Genomic DNA, 20,413 nt, shown 5'->3' with positions numbered 1-20,413 from the left:
AAATCATTAATGTACAGTGTAAACAGCTGGGGCCCCAGCACAGAACCTTGCGGTACCCCACTAGTCACTGCCTGCCATTCTGAAAAGTCCCCATTTACTCCTACTCTTTGCTTCCTGTCTGACAACCAGTTCTCAATCCACGTCAGCACACTACCCCCAATCCCATGTGCTTTAACTTTGCACATTAATCTCTTGTGTGGGACCTTGTCGAAAGCCTTTTGAAAGTCCAAATATACCACGTCAACTGGTTCTCCCTTGTCCACTCTACTGGAAACATCCTCAAAAAATTCCAGAAGATTTGTCAAGCAGATTTCCCTTTCACAAATCCATGCTGACTTGGACCTATCATGTCACCTCTTTCCAAATGCGCTGCTATGACATCCTTAATAATTGATTCCATAATTTTACCCACTACTGAGGTCAGGCTGACCGGTCTATAATTCCCTGTTTTCTCTCTCCCTCCTGTTTTAAAAAGTGGGGTTACATTGGCTACCCTCCACTCGATAGGAACTGATCCAGAGTCAATAGAATGTTGGAAAATTACTGTCAATGCATCCGCTATTTCCAAGGCCACCTCCTTAAGTACTCTGGGATGCAGTCCATCAGGCCCTGGGGATTTATCGGCCTTCAATCCCATCAATTTCCCCAACACAATTTCCCGACTAATAAAGATTTCCCTTAGTTCCTCCTCCTTACTAGACCCTCTGACCCCTTTTATATCCAGAAGGTTGTTTGTGTCCTCCTTAGTGAATACCGAACCAAAGTACTTGTTCAATTGGTCTGCCATTTCTTTGTTCCCCGTTATGACTTCCCCTGATTCTGACTGCAGGGGACCTACGTTTGTCTTTACTAACCTTTTTCTCCTTACATACCTGTAGAAACTTTTGCAATCCGTCTTAATGTTCCCTGCAAGCTTCTTCTCGTACTCCATTTTCCCTGCCCTAATCAAACTCTATGTCCTCCTCTGCTGAGTTCTAAATTTCTCCCAGTCCCCGGGTTCGCTGCTATTTCTGGCCAATTTGTATGCCACTTCCTTAGCTTTAATACTATCCCTGATTTCCCTAGATAGCCACGGTTGAGCCACCTTCCCTTTTTTATTTTTACGCCAGACAGGAATGTACAATTGTTGGAGTTCATCCATGTGGTCTCTAAATGTCTGCCATTGCCCATCCACAGTCAACCCCTTAAGTATCATTCGCCAATCTATCCTAGCCAATTCACGCCTCATACCTTCAAAGTTACCCTTCTTTAAGTTCTGGACCATGGTCTCTGAATTAACTGTTTCATTCTCCATCCTAATGCAGAATTCCACCATATTACGGTCACTCTTCCCCAAGGGGCCTCGCACAACGAGATTGCTAATTAATCCTCTCTCATTACACAACACCCAGTCTAAGATGGCCTCCCCCCTAGTTGGTTCCTCGACATATTGGTCGAGAAAACCAACCCTTATGCACTCCAGGAAATCCTCCTCCACCGTATTGCTTCCAGTTTGGTTAGCCCAATCTATGTGCATATTAAAGTCACCCATTATAACTGCTGCACCTTTATTGCACGCACCCCTAATTTCCTGTTTGATGCCCTCCCCAACATCACTACTACTGTTTGGAGGTCTGTACACAACTCCCACTAACGTTTTTTGCCCTTTGGTGTTCTGCAGCTCTACCCATATAGATTCCACATCATCCAAGCTAATGTCTTTCCTAACTGTTGCATTGATCTCCTCTTTAACCAGCAATGCTACCCCACCTCCTTTTTCTTTTATTCTATCCTTCCTGAATGTTGAATACCCCTGGATGTTGAGTTCCCAACCCTGATCATCCTGGAGCCACGTCTCCGTAATCCCAATCACATCATATTTGTTAACATCTATTTGCACAGTTAATTCATCCATCTTATTGCGGATACTCCTTGCATTAAGACACAAAGCTTTCAGGCTTGTTTTTTTAACACCCTTTGTCCTTTTAGAATTTTGCTGTACAGTGGCCCTTTTTGTTCTTTGCCTTGGGTTTCTCTGCCCTCCACTTTTCCTCATCTCCTTTCTGTCTTTTGCTTTTGCCTCCTTTTTGTCTCCTCTGTCTCCCTGCATTGGTTCCCATCCCCCTGCCATATTAGTTTAACTCCTCCCCAACAGCACTAGCAAACACTCCCCCTAGGACATTGGTTCCGGTCCTGCCCAGGTGCAGACCGTCCGGTTTGTACTGGTCCCACCTCCCCCAGAACCGGTTCCAATGCCCCAGGAATTTGAATCCCTCCCTGCTGCACCACTGCTCAAGCCACATATTCATCTGAGCTATCCTGCGATTCCTACTCTGACTAGCACGTGGCACTGGTAGCAATCCCGAGATTACTACTTTTGAGGTCCTACTTTTTAATTTAGCTCCTAGCTCCTTAAATTCGTTTCGTAGGACCTCATCCTTTTTTTTACCTATGTCGTGTACCAGCGCTCAACGGTTAACGCAGTGAGTGGGATTTTATTTAAAGCTGGACTCAGTCTGAGTTTTGGTTGTATTTGAACTGTTTTGCCAAACAATGGCATAAATAAACCCAACGGCAGCAAGAGAAATCCCAAAATCACATTTTCTTTTGAAAATGAGAAATAAATATCACTGTTTTCATCATTTTCTAATGTTGTTGCTGTGACGATCCCACGGACCAGGGGAGCTCCCCCAGTGTTGTTTCCTGCTCCAACATCACTCAGATAGACTAACTGATCCTTTGTCTCACTTTGTTCCTGGGATCTTGCTCTCTGCACAATTGGCTGAAACAGGTGTCTGTGCACCAATAAAAACTCTAAATAAACAGCTAATTGGCCATTCCCGTGTGTGTTCTAATTGGCTGTGCCTGTGTGTGCGCGCTGATTGGCTGTTCTCCTGTATGAGTTCTGATTGGCTGTTCTCCTGTATGAGTTCTGATTGGCTGTTCTCCTGTGTGAGTTCTGATTGGCTGTTCTCCTGTGAGAGTTCTGATTGGCTGTTCTGTGAGTTTTGATTGGCTGCTCTCCTGTGTGTGTGGCCTCTGTCCTCACGAACACACATTAATCAGGGACTGCTGCAAATTCCATGAACCAGCTCAAATCCTGCCTCATATCCGCCATCCTCCCACACATCTATCCCACCGACAACAGGAGGTTGTGTAAATGGTGCTCAGTACCTTTGCTCGGGCTCTATGTCTCTGTAAAGTGCAGGAACTGTGAGGCATTGCGATGTTTCCAGGTCTCCAGGACTCTGCACTGGGGAAACGGCTTCAATCCCATCCTCGGACACACTTCCAGGGGAGCGAGACCTACAAATCAGGGGCAAGGGTTTATCACATGTGTTACTGCAAACATGCACAAAGTGTTCCTGAGGGAGTGACAGCAGTAATGGGCAGAACCCGAATCACCGGCCAATGGGCGGCCTCACCAACTCAACAGTGAGGCTCAACCAGCTGCCAACGGCAGTTTTAAACTGCACACAACTTGCTGCTGGGGGGTGGAGAGCTGGTAAACCCCACTGCAACGGTGGGCGGGGGAAAGAGAGAGAGACTAGGGAGTGAGAGTGAGAGATTGTGGAGGGGGAGAGAGGGAGACGGGGGAGGGGGAGGGAGAGAGACGGGGGAGGGGGACGGAGAGAGACGGGGGAGGGGGAGGGAGAGAGACGGGGGAGGGGGAGGGAGAGAGACGGGGGAGGGGGAGGGAGAGAGACGGGGGAGGGGGAGAGAGAGACGGGAGAGAGAGACGGGGGAGGGGGAGAGAGAGACGGGGGAGGGGGAGAGAGAGACGGGGGAGGGGGAGGGGGAGGGGGAGGGGGAGGGGGAGGGGGAGGGGGAGGGGGAGGGGGAGAGAGAGACGGGGGAGGGGGAGGGGGAGGGGGAGGGGGAGGGGGAGGGGGAGGGGGAGGGGGAGGGGGAGGGGGAGGGGGAGGGGGAGGGGGAGAGAGAGACGGGGGAGGGGGAGAGAGAGACGGGGGAGGGGGAGGGGGAGAGACGGGGGAGGGGGAGGGGGAGAGACGGGGGAGGGGGAGGGGGAGAGACGGGGGAGGGGGAGGGGGAGAGACGGGGAGGGGGAGGGGGAGAGACGGGGGAGGGGGAGGGGGAGAGACGGGGGAGGGGGAGGGGGAGAGACGGGGGAGGGGGAGGGGGAGAGACGGGGGAGGGGGAGGGGGAGAGACGGGGGAGGGGGAGGGGGAGAGACGGGGGAGGGGGAGGGGGAGGGGGAGGGGGAGAGAGAGACGTGGGGGGGAGAGAGAGACGTGGGAGGGGGGGAGAGACGTGGGAGGGGGGGAGAGACGTGGGAGGGGGGGAGAGACGTGGGAGGGGGGGAGAGACGTGGGAGGGGGGGGAGAGACGGGGGAGGGGGGGGAGAGACGGGGGAGGGGGGGGAGAGACGGGGGAGGGGGGGGAGAGACGAGGGGGGGGAGACGGGGGAGGCGGGGGAGAGACGGGGGGGGGAGAGACGGGGGAGGGGGGGAGAGACGGGGGAGGGGGGGAGAGAGAGAGACGGGGGAGGGGGGGAGAGAGAGAGACGGGGGAGGGGGGGAGAGACGGGGGAGGGGGGGAGAGACGGGGGAGGGGGGGAGAGACGGGGGAGGGGGGGAGAGACGGGGGAGGGGGGAGAGACGGGGGAGGGGGGGAGAGACGGGGGAGGGGGGGAGAGACGGGGGAGGGGGGGAGAGACGGGGGAGGGGGGGAGAGACGGGGGAGAGACGGGGGAGGGGGGGGAGAGACGGGGGAGAGACGGGGGAGGGGGGGAGAGACGGGGGAGGGGGGGAGAGACGGGGGAGAGACGGGGGAGGGGGGGAGAGACGGGGGAGGGGGGAGAGACGGGGGAGGGGGGGAGAGACGGGGGAGAGACGGGGGAGGGGGGGAGAGACGGGGGAGGGGGGGAGAGACGGGGGAGGGGGGGAGAGACGGATAGGGGGGGAGAGACGGATAGGGGGGGAGAGACGGATAGGGGGGGAGAGACGGGGGAGGGGGGGAGAGACGGGGGAGGGGGGGAGAGACGGGGGAGGGGGGGAGAGACGGGGGAGGGGGGGAGAGACGGGGGAGGGGGGGAGAGACGGGGGAGGGGGGGAGAGACGGGGGAGAGACGGGGGAGGGGGGGAGAGACGGGGGAGGGGGGAGAGACGGGGGAGGGGGGGAGAGACGGGGGAGGGGGGAGAGACGGATAGGGGGGGAGAGACGGGGGAGGGGGGGAGAGACGGGGGAGGGGGGAGAGACGGGGGAGGGGGGGAGAGAGAGGGGGGAGAGAGACGGGGGAGGGGGAGAGACGGATAGGGGGGGAGAGACGGATAGGGGGGGAGAGACGGGGGAGGGGGGAGAGACGGGGGAGGGGGGGGAGAGAGAGGGGGGAGAGAGACGGGGGAGGGGGAGAGAAACGTGGGAGGGGGAGGGGAGAGAAACGTGGGAGGGGGAGGGGGGAGAGACGTGGGAGGGGGAGGGGAGAGAAACGTGGGAGGGGGAGGGGGGAGAGACGTGGGAGGGGGAGGGGGGAGAGACGTGGGAGGGGGAGGGGAGAGAAACGTGGGAGGGGGAGGGGAGAGAAACGTGGGAGGGGGAGGGGAGAGAGACGTGGGAGGGGGAGGGGGGAGAGACGTGGGAGGGGGAGGGGGGAGAGACGTGGGAGGGGGAGGGGGGAGAGACGTGGGAGGGGGAGGGGGGGAGAGACGGGGGAGGGGGGGAGAGGGGGGGGGGAGAGAGAGACGGGGGAGAGAGAGGGGGGAGAGAGACGGGGAGGGGGAGAGAAACGTGGGAGGGGGAGGGGAGAGAAACGTGGGAGGGGGAGGGGAGAGAGACGTGGGAGGGGGAGGGGGGAGAGACGTGGGAGGGGGAGGGGGGAGAGACGTGGGAGGGGGAGGGGGGAGAGACGTGGGAGGGGGAGGGGGAGAGACGTGGGAGGGGGAGGGGGAAGAGACGTGGGAGGGGGAGAGAGACGTGGGAGGGGGAGGGGGGGAGAGACGTGGGAGGGGGAGAGACGTGGGAGGGGGAGGGGGGGAGAGACGTTGGGGGGGGGAGAGACGTGGGAGGGGGAGGGGGGAGGGGGAGGGGGAGAGAGAGAGAGACTAGGGAGTGAGAGTGAGAGACTGCAGAGGGGGAGGGGGAGAGAGAGACGGGGGAGGGGGAGAGAGAGACGGGGAGGGGGAGAGAGAGACGGGGGAGGGGGAGAGAGAGACGGGGGAGGGGGAGAGAGAGAGACGGGGGAGGGGGAGAGAGAGACGGGGGAGGGGGAGAGAGAGACGGGGGAGGGGGAGAGAGAGACGGGGGTGGGGGAGAGACGGGGGAGATAGAGACGGGGGAGAGAGAGACGGGGGAGAGGGAGGGGGAGAGAGAGACGGGGGAGGGGGGAGAGAGAGAGACGGGGAGGGGGAAAGGGAGAGAGAGAGACTGGGGAGGGGGAAGGGGAGAGAGAAACGGGGAGGGGGAAGGGGAGAGAGAGACGGGGGAGGAGGAGGGGGAGTGGGAGGGGGTAGAGAGACAGACTGGGGAGGGGGAGAGAGAGAGAGAGAGAGAGGCGGGGAGGGGGAGGGGGAGAGAGAGAGAGAGACGGGGGAGGGGGAGAGAGAGAGAGAGACGGGGGAGGGGGAGAGAGAGACGGGGAGGGGGAGAGAGAGACTGACTGGGGAGGGGGAGAGAGAGAGACTGGGGAGGGGGAGAGAGAGAGAGACTGTGGGGGAGGAGAGAGAGAGACTGGGGAGGTGGAGAGAGAGGGACTGGGGAGGGGGCGAGAGAGAAAGATAGTGTGGGGGGAAAGAGAGGGAGACTGGGGAGGGTGAGGGGGACATAAGAACATAAGAATTAGGAACAGGAGTAGGCCATCTAGCCCCTCGAGCCTGCTCCGCCATTCAACAAGATCATGGCTGATCTGGCCGTGGACTCAGCTCCACTTACCCGCCCTCTCCCCGTAAACCTTAATTCCCTTATTGGTTAAAAATCTATCTATCTGTGACTTGAATACATTCAATGAGCTAGCCTCAACTGCTTCCCTGGGCAGAGAATTCCACAGATTCACAACCCTCTGGGAGAAGAAATTCCTTCTCAACTCGGTTTTAAATTGGCTCCCCCGTATTTTGAGGCTGTGCCCCCTAGTTCTAGTCTCCCCGACCAGTGGAAACAACCTCTCTGCCTCTATCTTGTCTATCCCTTTCATTATTTTAAATGTTTCTATAAGATCACCCCTCATCCTTCTGAACTCCAACGAGTAAAGACCCAGTCTACTCAATCTATCATCATAAGGTAACCTCCTCATCTCCGAAATCAGCCTAGTGAATCGTCTCTGTACCCCCTGCAAAGCCAGTATATCCTTCCTTAAGTAAGGTGACCAAAACTGCATGCAGTACTCCAGGTGCGGCCTCACCAATACCCAGTACAGTTGCAACAGGACCTCCCTGCTTTTGTACTCCATCCCTCTCGCAATGAAGGCCAACATTCCATTCGCCTTCCTGATTACCTGCTGCACCTGCAAACTAACTTTTGGAGTGCATCATCACGCCCGGCAACCAAATTTTAAATTGATTTTACATTTTAAAGTTTAATTTGTTTTAATTGCCGGTGCTTTTAGTGTCCCCCTCCCCTTTTATAGGGGGCACTGGGGGTAAAAAAAAAGAAAAAAATGTGATTTTAATGCCCCCCCAAAAAAAAAACACAAAAAAAACCCACAAAAAAGGAAAAAAGGGCCTTGTAAATGTCTGGTGTGTCATCCAGGTCGGATGGCACGGATTAATGTTTTATGTTTTCAGATAAACTCCAAAAAGAGTTTCATGCACAAGGACACCAGGTCCCTCTGCACCGCAGCATGTTGTAATTTCTCCTCATTCAAATAATATTCCCTTTTACTGTTTTTTTTCCCCAAGGTGGATGACCTCACATTTTCCGACATTGTATTCCATCTGCCAAACCTTAGCCCTTTCGCTGAACCTATCTAAATCTCTTTGCAGCCTCTCTGTGTCCTCGACACAACCCGCTTTTCCACTAATCTTTGTCTCATCTGCAAATTTTGTTACACTACACTCTGTCCCCTCTTCCAGGTCATCTATGTATATTGTAAACAGATGTGGTCCCAGAACCGATCCCTGTGGCACACCACTAACCACCGATTTCCAACCCGAAAAGGACCCATTTATCCCGACTCTCTGCTTTCTGTTAGCCAGCCAATTCTCGATCCATGCTAATACATTTCCTCTGACTCCGCGTACCTTTATCTTCTGCAGTAACCTTTTGTGTGGCACCTTATCGAATGCCTTTTGGAAATCTAAATACACCACATCCATCGGTACACCTCTATCCACCATGCTCGTTATATCCTCAAAGAATTCCAGTAAATTAGTTAAACATGATTTCCCCTTCATGAATCCATGCTGCGTCTGCTTGATTGCACTATTCCTATCTAGATGTCCCGCTATTTCTTCCTTAATGATAGCTTCAAGCATTTTCCCCACTACAGATGTTAAACTAACCGGCCTATAGTTACCTGCCTTTTGTCTGCCCCCTTTTTTAAACAGAGGCGTTACATTAGCTGCTTTCCAATCCGCTGGTACCTCCCCAGAGTCCAGAGAATTTTGGTAGATTATAACAAATGCATCTGCTATAACTTCCGCCATCTCTTTTAATACCCTGGGATGCATTTCATCAGGACCAGGGGACTTGTCTACCTTGAGTCCCATTAGCCTGTCCAGCACTACCCCACTAGTGATAGTGATTATCTCAAGGTCCTCCCTTCCCACATTCCCGTGACCAGCAATTTTTGGCATGGTTTTTGTGTCTTCTACTGTGAAGACCGAAGCAAAATAATTGTTTAAGATCTCAGCCATTTCTACATTTCCCATTATTAAATCCCCCTTCTCATCTTCTAAGGGACCAACATTTACTTTAGTCACTCTCTTCCGTTTTATATATCTGTAAAAGCTTTTACTATCTGTTTTTATGTTTTGCGCAAGTTTACTTTCGTAATCTATCTTTCCTTTCTTTATTGCTTTTTTAGTCATTTTATGCTGTTGTTTCAAATTTTCCCAATCTTCTAGTTTCCAACTAATCTTGGCCACCTTATACGCATTGGTTTTTAATTTGATACTCTCCTTTATTTCCTTGGTTATCCAAGTTTTGTTATCCCTTCTCTTACCGCACTTCTTTTTCACTGGAATATATTTTTGTTGAGCACTATGAAAGAGCTCCTTAAAAGTCTTCCACTGTTCCTCAATTGTGCCACCGTTTAGTCTGTGTTTCCAGTCTACTTTAGCCAACTCTGCCCTCATCCCACTGTACTCCCCATTGTTTAAGCATAGTACGCTCGTTTGAGACACTGCTTCATCACCCTCAATCTGTATTACAAATTCAACCATACTGTGATCACTCATTCCGAGAGGATCTTTTACGAGGATATAGTTTATTATTCCTGTCTCATTATACAGGACCAGATCTAAGATAGCTTGCTCTCTTGTTGGTTCTGTAACATACTGTTCCAAGAAACAATCCCGTATGCATTCTATGAATTCCTCCTCAAGGCTACCCCGTGCGATTTGATTTGAAAAATCGATATGTAAGTTAAAATCCCCCATGATTACTGCCGTTCCTTTTTCACATGCCTCCATTATTCCCTTGATTATTGTCCGCCCCACCATGAAGTTATTATTTGGGGGCCTATAAACTACGCCCACCAGTGACTTTTTCCCCTTACTATCTCTAATCTCCACCCACAATGATTCAACATTTTGTTCATTAGAGCCAATATCGTCTCTCACAACTGCCCTGATATCATCCTTTATTAACAGAGCTACCCCACCTCCTTTCCCTTCTTGTCTATCTTTCCGAATTATCAGATACCCCTGTATGTTTAATTCCCAGTCTTGGCCACCCTGCAACCACGTTTCTGTAATGGCCACCAAATCATACCCATTTGTAATGATTTGTGCCGTCAACTCATTTACTTTGTTTCGAATGTTGCGTGCGTTTAGGTAGAGTGTTTTAATACCAGTTTTTAAACTATGATTTTTAGTTTTGACCCCTCCTGCAGCCCCTTTATATTCAAACATATTGTCCCTTCCTATCACCTTGTGGTTTACACTTTCCCCAGTGCTACTCTGCTCTGTTGCCTCCTGCCTTTTGCATCCTTTCTTGGGGTTCTGTTCATCTGCGCTCTCACCCACTCTAACTAGCTCAGAGCCCTCTCCTGGGTTCCAATCCCCCTGCCAAGCTAGTTTAAAGCCCTCCCAACCACCCGCGACTGGGGAAGGCGAGAGGGACTGGGGAGGGCGAGAGGGACTGGGGAGAGGGCGAGAGAGGGACTGGGGAGAGGGCGAGAGAGGAACTCGGGAGGGGGAGAGAGAGAGAGTGTGTGGGGGGGGGGGGGGGGAAGAGAGAGAGAGAGTGTGGGGGAGAGAGAGAGACTGTGGTGGGGGGATAGGGAGAGAGAGAGTGTGGGGGAGAGAGAGAGACTGTGGTGGGGGGGGGTAGAGAGAGAGAGAGAGTGTGGGGGAGAGAGAGAGACTGTGGTGGGGGGGGTTTGCGATGGCGATGGGCTCTCTTACCTTGTGTTACCCTTGTCTCCGTATGCTTCAGGCACTATCCTGCAGTGGTGAGTGTACTCCTGGTGCAGCCCAGATGATGCCTTGAGCTGTTGGAAGGGGTATCGCTGAGTCTGCAGGCCTGGCTGGCAGCTCACTTGCTGTGGGTGGTTGCGAGTGTAATCCTGGATAATCACCTCCTGTCAGAAACAAAAGTTGAGATTCCCGTTCACAACACATTGACTGGTTGGTCTACTGGGCGACAGACAGATAGAATGACAGTCGTCCATCTAACTCTAGTGACTGCAGATGCTGCAGTCATTCCCAAGGGAGCACACAAGGTCAAGAACAGAGTTTTTAAAATGCCGATGGAGTGAATCGGGAGAAAGTGTTTCCTCAGTTGTGGAGTCAATGGTCACCGAGAGTGAGTAAAGGTTAGGGAAAGGTTACTTCCTGTCACATAGAAACACAGAAAATAGGTGCAGGAATAGGTCATTCGGCCCTTCGAGCCTGCACCACCATTCAATAAGATCATGGCTGATCATTCTCTCAGTACTTCATTCCCGCTTTCTCTCCATACCCTTTGATCCCTTTAGCCGTAAGGGCCATATCTAACTCCCTCTTGAATATATCCAATGAACTGGCATCAGCAACTCTCTGCGGCAGGGAATTCCACAGGTTAACAACTCTCTGAGTGAAGAAGTTTCTCCTCATCTCAGTACTTAAAGGCCTACCCCTTATCCTAAGACGATGTCCCCTGGTTCTGGACTTTCCCCAACATCGGGAACAATCTACCCGCATCTAACCTGTCCCGTCCCATCAGAATCTTACACGTTTCTATGAGATCACCTCTCATCCTTCTAAACTTCAATGTATAAAGGCCCAGTTGATCCAGTCTCTCCTCATTTATCAGTCCCGGCATCCCGGGAATCAGTCTGGTGAACCTTCGCTGCACTCCCTCAAAAGCAAGAACGTCCTTCCTCAGATTAGGAGACCAAAACTGAACACAATATTCCAGGTGAGGCCTCACCAAGGCCCTATACAACTCCAGTAAGACCTCCCTGCTCCTATACTCAAATCCCCTAGCTATGAAGGCTAACATACCATTTGCCTTCTTCACCACCTGCTGTACCTGCATGCCAACTTTCAATGACTGATGAACCATGACACCCAGATCTCTTGCACCTCAACTTTTCCTAATCTGTCACCATTCAGATAATATTCTATCTCGTGTTTTTGCCCCCAAAGAGGATAACCTCACATTTATCCACATTATACTGCATCTGCCATGCATTTGCCCACTCACTTAACCTGTCCAAGTCACCCTGCAGCCTCTTAGCGTCCCCCTCACAGCTCACACCGCCCAGTCGATCCAATCTCTCCTCATATGTCAGTCCAGCCATCTCGGGAATCAGTCTGGTGAACCTTGGCTGCACTAACTAGAACACAGGCTTGTCCCTGATATCTAGCCCAGGCGTGACATCAGCTGGCAACAATTGCATGGACACACACGGCCGCCCCGAGACACGCAGCGATTGATTGATCGATCAGAGAACCAATGATTGACTTGCATCGATGTGCTGAGCGAGTGTGACGAATCGCTGCTGCCCCTTGGGGAACGGCACAAGCTGAGGCTGCTGGCTGGGGGAGAAGGTCCTCTCGGGAACCACCGGGACGTGTTGCGTTTGGCTCTCTGATACAGAGACTTTCTGAGGGGCTGCAGACAAAACAAACTTCATCAGTCACAAGGCAGCAGCTGTGGACGTATCGAAGCAACGAGAATGATTAGTGCACAATGTGTCATTTCAGCAACTACACTGGCCTTGATTTCACATCTGCTGTGTGTACAAGATCAAAAAACACAAGTAAAAGGGGTCTTGGAAACTAACAGCCATGGCTCAAGAGACTTCAGCGCACAATCCAGGCTGACACTCCTAGTGCAGTACTGAGGGAGTGCCGCACAGTCGGAGGGGCAGTGCTGAGGGAGCGCCACACTGTCGGAGGGGCAGTACTGAGGGAGTGCCGCACAGTCGGAGGGGCAGTGCTGAGGGAGTGCCGCACTGTCCGAGGGGCAGTACTGAGGGAGTGCTGCACAGTCGGAGGGGCAGTACTGAGGGAGCGCCACACTGTCGGAGGGGCAATACTGAGGGAGCGCCGCACTGTCGGAGGGGCAGTACTGAGGGAGTGCCGCACTGTCAGAGGGGCAGTACTGAGGGAGTGCCGCACAGTCGGAGGGGCAGTGCTGAGGGAGCGCCACACTGTCGGAGGGGCAGTACTGAGGGAGTGCCGCACAGTCGGAGGGGCAGTGCTGAGGGAGCGCCACACTGTCGGAGGGGCAGTACTGAGGGAGTGCCGCACTGTCGGAGGGGCAATACTGAGGGAGCGCCGCACTGTCGGAGGGGCCGTCTTTCGGATGAGACATTACACCGTCTGATCTCTCAGGTGGATGCAAAAGATCCCGTGGCACTATTCGAAGAGCAGGGGAGTTGTCTCCGGCGTTCCGGCCAATATTTATCCCTCAGCTCGCACCACTATAGCAGATTATCTGGTTATTATCAGATTACTGTTTGTGGAGTCTTGCTGTGTGCTAATTGACTGCAGCATTTCACACATTACAACCGGGACCACACTTCACAATAACGAAGTGTTGTGGGACGTGTTCTAGAAACGGAGACTGCATCTCTCATCGGTTCAGTCAGTTTTAAGCTTACACTTGGTCAGAGATAAGTTTGTGGGAACTCCGTGGGCAATGCCCGATGGAAGGACACAGACTGGGTGCACTAGGGGGCTGACCCTTTGCTGTGGTGGCAGGACATGAACCTGTTGGCATGGCACTGCTCGGTTCTTCCCGTTAATGGAGTCTGGTCTGGTCAAATAGAGACACCTGGATCTGCCAATATACCCAACAGGTTTCTGTCCCAGGATTGGCCACGATTCTTGGTCCGAGTGATGATTAAAGGCAGCTCAGAGTGCACCGACTGTCGTCAGTACCAACCCTGTGATCTTTGTCGCACTTCTGCTTCTGTCTCCGGAGGCTGATGGCTCGCTTTCTCCTGACACAGTGATGGAGAACCGGCAGGCATTGTTGCTTCCATTCCATCAGAACAGTTTGGGTTATAACCACCTGGGGAGCAGAGTGATAGGGATAAATCACAAGACGTTCTGTAACAAGATGTGCCCCTAGGTAAACTTCCCGAAAATCTGCGAGCTCGGACCGACAATCAGTCTCTCACCTGTGAAACTTTCCCAAATGTACATTCAGAAATTCTTCAACAAACGCAATATTTATCCCAGTGAGCTGAACGATTCTGCCCGTCCTCAGCACAACCTTGTGGGGAACCCATCACTCGCTGCTACTTCGTGCTGTGCAGCTGTATTCCAGACCTTTGCACACATTCCCAGCTCACAATATAACCAGGGACAGTTTTACTGACGGGTCAGTGCAGCCCTGGATGCACTGCAGGAAGCAGAAGCAATCCTGCCCCGAGAGAGGAGAATTCGTTCAGAATCGACTCTAGGCTACAGCAGGCTGAGAGTAAACCCCGAAACAATCCACTGTCTCCCAGCTCAGCATCTAATCCCGAAACAATCCACTGTCTCCCAGCTCAGCATCTAATCCCGAAACAATCCACTGTCTCTGCATCTAATCCCGAAATAATCCACTGTCTCCCAGCTCAGCATCTAATCCTGAAACAATCCACTGTCTCCCAGCTCAGCATCTAATCCCGAAACAATCCACTGTCTCCCAGCTCAGCATCTAATCCCGAAACAATCCACTGTCTCCGCATCTAATCCCGAAACAATCCACTGTCTCCCAGCTCAGCATCTAATCCCGAAATAATCAATTGTCTCCCATCTCAGCATCTAATCCCGAAATAATCAATTGTCTACCAGCTCAGCATCTAATCCCGAAATAATCAATTGTCTCCCAGCTCAGCATCTAATCCCGAAATAATCCACTGTTTCCCAGCTCAGCATCTAATCCCGAAATAATCAATTGTCTCCCAGCTCAGCATCTAATCCCGAAATAATCAATTGTCTACCAGCTCAGCATCTAATCCCGAAATAATCAATTGTCTCCCAGCTCAGCATCTAATCCCGAAATAATCCACTGTTTCCCAGCTCAGCATCTAATCCCGAAATAATCCACTGTCTCCCAGCTCAGCGTCTAATCCCGAAATAATCCACTGTTTCCCAGCTCAGCATCTAATCCCGAAATAATCCACTGTTTCCCAGCTCAGCATCTAATCCCGAAATAATCCACTGTCTCCCAGCTCAGCATCTAATCCCGAAATAATCCACTGTCTCCCAGCTCAGCGTCTAATCCCGAAATAATCCACTGTCTCCCAGCTCAGCATCTAATCCCGAAACAATCCACTGTCTCCCAGCTCAGCGTCTAATTCCGAAATAATTTATTGTTTTTTAGTTTAGTATTTAATCCCGAAATAATCCACTGTCTCCCAGCTCAGCGTCTAATCCCGAAATAATCCACTGTCTCCCAGCTCAGCGTCTAATCCCGAAATAATCCACTGTCTCCCAGCTCAGCGTCTAATCCCGAAATAATCCACTGTCTCCCAGCTCAGCATCCAATCCCGAAATAATCCACTGTCTCCCAGCTCAGCGTCTAATCCCGAAATAATCAATTGTCTCCCAGCTCAGCATCTAATCCCGAAATAATCAATTGTCTACCAGCTCAGCATCTAATCCCGAAATAATCAATTGTCTCCCAGCTCAGCATCTAATCCCGAAATAATCCACTGTTTCCCAGCTCAGCATCTAATCCCGAAATAATCCACTGTCTCCCAGCTCAGCGTCGAATCCCGAAATAATCCACTGTTTCCCAGCTCAGCATCTAATCCCGAAATAATCCACTGTTTCCCAGCTCAGCATCTAATCCCGAAATAATCCACTGTCTCCCAGCTCAGCATCTAATCCCGAAATAATCCACTGTCTCCCAGCTCAGCGTCTAATCCCGAAATAATCCACTGTCTCCCAGCTCAGCATCTAATCCCGAAACAATCCACTGTCTCCCAGCTCAGCGTCTAATTCCGAAATAATTTATTGTTTTTTAGTTTAGTATTTAATCCCGAAATAATCCACTGTCTCCCAGCTCAGCGTCTAATCCCGAAATAATCCACTGTCTCCCAGCTCAGCGTCTAATCCCGAAATAATCCACTGTCTCCCAGCTCAGCATCTAATCCCGAAATAATCCACTGTCTCCCAGCTCAGCATCTAATCCCGAAACAATCCACTGTCTCCCAGCTCAGCATCTAATCCCGAAATAATCCACTGTCTCCCAGCTCAGCATCTAATCCCGAAATAATCCACTGTCTCCCAGCTCAGCGTCTAATCCCGAAACAATCCACTGTCTCCCAGCTCAGCGTCTAATCCCGAAACAATCCACTGTCTCCCAGCTCAGCGTCTAATCCCGAAATAATCCACTGTCTCCCAGCTCAGCGTCTAATCCCGAAATAATCCACTGTTTCCCAGCTCAGCATCTAATCCCGAAATAATCCACTGTTTCCTAGCTCAGCATCTAATCCCGAAATAATCCACTGTTTCCCAGCTCAGCATCTAATCCCGAAATAATCCACTGTCTCCCAGCTCAGCATCTAATCCCGAAATAATCCACTGTCTCCCAGCTCAGCGTCTAATCCCGAAATAATCCACTGTCTCCCAGCTCAGCATCTAATCCCGAAATAATCCACTGTCTCCCAGCTCAGCGTCTAATCCCGAAATAATCCACTGTCTCCCAGCTCAGCGTCTAATCCCGAAATAATCCACTGTCTCCCAGCTCAGCGTCTAATCCCGAAATAATCCACTGTCTCCCAGCTCAGCGTCTAATCCCGAAATAATCCACTGTCTCCCAGCTCAGCGTCTAATCCCGAAATAATCCACTGTCTCCCAGCTCAGCGTCTAATCCCGAAACAATCCACTGTCTCCCAGCTCAGCGTCTAATCCCGAAACAATCCACTGTCTCCCAGCTCAGCGTCTAATCCCGAAATAATCCACTGTCTCCCAGCTCAGCGTCTAATCCCAAAATAATCCACTGTCTCCCAGCTCAGCGTCTAATCCCGAAATAATCCACTGTCTCCCAGCTCAGCATCTAATCCCGAAATAATCCACTGTCTCCCAGCTCAGCATCTAATCCCGAAATAATCCACTGTCTCCCAGCTCAGCGTCTAATTCCGAAATAATTTATTGTTTTTTAGTTTAGTATTTAATCCCGAAATAATCCACTGTCTCCCAGCTCAGCGTCTAATCCCGAAATAATCCACTGTCTCCCAGCTCAGCGTCTAATTCCGAAATAATTTATTGTTTTTTAGTTTAGTATTTAATCCCGAAATAATCCACTGTCTCCCAGCTCAGCGTCTAATCCCGAAATAATCCACTGTCTCCCAGCTCAGCGTCTAATCCCGAAACAATCCACTGTCTCCCAGCTCAGCGTCTAATCCCGAAACAATCCACTGTCTCCCAGCTCAGCATCTAATCCCGAAATAATCCACTGTCTCCCAGCTCAGCGTCTAATCCTGAAATAATCCACTGTCTCCCAGCTCAGCGTCTAATCCCGAAATAATCCACTGTCTCCCAGCTCAGCGTCTAATCCCGAAATAATCCACTGTCTCCCAGCTCAGCGTCTAATCCCGAAATAATCCACTGTCTCCCAGCTCAGCGTCTAATCCCGAAATAATCCACTGTCTCCCAGCTCAGCGTCTAATCCCGAAACAATCCACTGTCTCCCAGCTCAGCGTCTAATCCCCAAACAATCCACTGTCTCCCAGCTCAGCGTCTAATCCCGAAACAATCCACTGTCTCCCAGCTCAGCGTCTAATCCCGAAATAATCCACTGTCTCCCAGCTCAGCGTCTAATCCCGAAATAATCCACTGTCTCCCAGCTCAGCGTCTAATCCCGAAATAATCCACTGTCTCCCAGCTCAGCATCTAATCCCGAAACAATCCACTGTCTCCCAGCTCAGCATCTAATCCCGAAATAATCCACTGTCTCCCAGCTCAGCGTCTAATCCCGAAATAATCCACTGTCTCCCAGCTCAGCGTCTAATCCCGAAACAATCCACTGTCTCCCAGCTCAGCGTCTAATCCCGAAACAATCCACTGTCTCCCAGCTCAGCGTCTAATCCCGAAACAATCCACTGTCTCCCAGCTCAGCGTCTAATCCCGAAATAATCCACTGTCTCCCAGCTCAGCGTCTAATCCCAAAATAATCCACTGTCTCCCAGCTCAGCGTCTAATCCCGAAATAATCCACTGTCTCCCAGCTCAGCATCTAATCCCGAAATAATCCACTGTCTCCCAGCTCAGCATCTAATCCCGAAACAATCCACTGTCTCCCAGCTCAGCGTCTAATTCCGAAATAATTTATTGTTTTTTAGTTTAGTATTTAATCCCGAAATAATCCACTGTCTCCCAGCTCAGCGTCTAATCCCGAAATAATCCACTGTCTCCCAGCTCAGCGTCTAATTCCGAAATAATTTATTGTTTTTTAGTTTAGTATTTAATCCCGAAATAATCCACTGTCTCCCAGCTCAGCGTCTAATCCCGAAATAATCCACTGTCTCCCAGCTCAGCGTCTAATCCGAAACAATCCACTGTCTCCCAGCTCAGCATCTAATCCCGAAACAATCCACTGTCTCCCAGCTCAGCATCTAATCCCGAAATAATCCACTGTCTCCCAGCTCAGCGTCTAATCTGAAATAATCCACTGTCTCCCAGCTCAGCGTCTAATCCCGAAATAATCCACTGTCTCCCAGCTCAGCGTCTAATCCCGAAATAATCCACTGTCTCCCAGCTCAGCGTCTAATCCCGAAATAATCTACTGTCTCCCAGCTCAGCGTCTAATCCCGAAATAATCCACTGTCTCCCAGCTCAGCGTCTAATCCCGAAATAATCCACTGTCTCCCAGCTCAGCGTCTAATCCCCAAACAATCCACTGTCTCCCAGCTCAGCGTCTAATCCCGAAACAATCCACTGTCTCCCAGCTCAGCGTCTAATCCCGAAATAATCCACTGTCTCCCAGCTCAGCGTCTAATCCCGAAATAATCCACTGTCTCCCAGCTCAGCGTCTAATCCCGAAATAATCCACTGTCTCCCAGCTCAGCATCTAATCCCGAAATAATCCACTGTCTCCCAGCTCAGCATCTAATCCCGAAATAATCCACTGTCTCCCAGCTCAGCGTCTAATCCCGAAATAATCCACTGTCTCCCAGCTCAGCATCTAATCCCGAAATAATCCACTGTCTCCCAGCTCAGCATCTAATCCCGAAATAATCCATTGTCTCCCAGCTCATCATCTAATCCCGAAATAATCCACTGTCTCCCAGCTCAGCGTCTAATCCCAAAATAATCCACTGTCTCCCAGCTCAGCATCTAATCCCGAAATAATCCACTGTCTCCCAGCTCAGCATCTAATCCCGAAATAATCCACTGTCTCCCAGCTCAGCATCTAATCCCGAAATAATCCACTGTCTCCCAGCTCAGCGTCTAATCCCAAAATAATCCACTGTCTCCCAGCTCAGCGTCTAATCCCGAAATAATCCACTGTCTCCCAGCTCAGCATCTAATCCCGAAATAATCCACTGTCTCCCAGCTCAGCATCTAATCCCGAAATAATCCACTGTCTCCCAGCTCAGCATCTAATCCCGAAATAATCCACTGTCTCCCAGCTCAGCATCTAATCCCGAAATAATCCACTGTCTCCCAGCTCAGCATCTAATCCCGAAATAATCCACTGTCTCCCAGCTCAGCATCTAATCCCGAAATAATCCACTGTCTCCCAGCTCAGCGTCTAATCCCGAAATAATCCAGTCTCCCAGCTCAGCGTCTAATCCCGAAATAATCCACTGTCTCCCAGCTCAGCGTCTAATCCCGAAATAATCCACTGTCTCCCAGCTCAGCGTCTAATCCCGAAATAATCCACTGTCTCCCAGCTCAGCATCTAATCCCGAAATAATCCACTGTCTCCCAGCTCAGCGTCTAATCCCGAAATAATCCACTGTCTCCCAGCTCAGCATCTAATCCCGAAACAATCCACTGTCTCCCAGCTCAGCATCTAATCCCGAAATAATCCACTGTCTCCCAGCTCAGCATCTAATCCCAACACGTTCACCAAATCATTCACAATACAACTGATTACAAACCAAAAATGAAGTTGTGGGAAAAAAGGAGAAATATAAAATAAGTGGGGTAGGGGAGGGAAGAATGGAGGGAGGGTGTGATGGGGTAGGGGAGGAGTGGAGGGTGGGGTGGGGGAGGAGTGGAGGGTGGGGTAGGGGAGGAGTGGAGGGTGGGGTAGGGGAGGAGTGGAGGGTGGGGTAGGGGAGGAGTGGAGGGTGGGGTGGGGGAGGAGGGAAGGGTGGGGTAGGGGAGGAGGGGAGGGTGGGGTAGGGGAGGAGGGAAGGGTGGGGTAGGGGAGGAGGGGAGGGTGGGGTAGGGGAGGAGGGAAGGGTGGGGTAGGGGAGGAGGGGAGGGTGGGGTAGGGGAGGAGGGAAGGGTGGGGTAGGGGAGGAGGGGAGGGTGGGGTAGGGGAGGAGGGAAGGGTGGGGTAGGGGAGGAGGGGAGGGTGGGGTAGGGGAGGAGGGAAGGGTGGGGTAGGGGAGGGAAGGGTGGGGTAGGGAGGAGGGTGGGGTGGGTAGGGGAGGGTGGGGTCGGGGAGGAGTGGAGGGTGGGGTAGGGGAGGAGGGAAGGGTGGGGTAGGGGAGGAGGGAAGGGTGGGGTAGGGGAGGGGAGGGTGGGTGGGGAGGAGGGGAGGGTGGGGTAGGGGAGGAGGGAGGGTGGGGTAGGGGAGGAGGGAAGGGTGGGGTAGGAGGACGAGGCAAGGGGAAGGAAGGGGAGAACGGAGGGAGGGTGGGGTAGGGAGGAGGGGAGGGTGGGGTAGGGGAGGAGGGTGGGGTGGGGTAGGGGAGGGTGGGTCGGGGAGGAGTG

The 20,413-nt window shown here is 52.2% G+C and overlaps 1 protein-coding gene across 1 annotated transcript in view; it reads right to left on the bottom strand.

Annotated features, from left to right (window-relative positions):
- The window catches only part of LOC139269269 (nuclear receptor corepressor 2-like), a 103,223-nt gene that overhangs the window by 26,758 nt on the left and 56,052 nt on the right, over positions 1–20,413 (bottom strand). The window contains exons 17-20 of the mRNA XM_070888356.1: positions 13,471–13,676; positions 12,047–12,192; positions 10,500–10,675; positions 3,154–3,285 (exon numbers count right to left, since the gene is read on the bottom strand). Of these exons, the coding sequence (XP_070744457.1) occupies positions 3,154–3,285; positions 10,500–10,675; positions 12,047–12,192; positions 13,471–13,676 (660 nt within the window). The remainder of the gene's footprint in view (positions 1–3,153; positions 3,286–10,499; positions 10,676–12,046; positions 12,193–13,470; positions 13,677–20,413) is intronic.

The sequence above is a fragment of the Pristiophorus japonicus genome, chromosome 8, assembly GCF_044704955.1.
Source record: "Pristiophorus japonicus isolate sPriJap1 chromosome 8, sPriJap1.hap1, whole genome shotgun sequence".
Classification (NCBI taxonomy): domain Eukaryota; kingdom Metazoa; phylum Chordata; class Chondrichthyes; family Pristiophoridae; genus Pristiophorus; species Pristiophorus japonicus.
The sequence above is the reverse complement of the archived record's forward strand: the minus strand, read 5'-3'. Positions and strand labels throughout refer to the sequence as shown.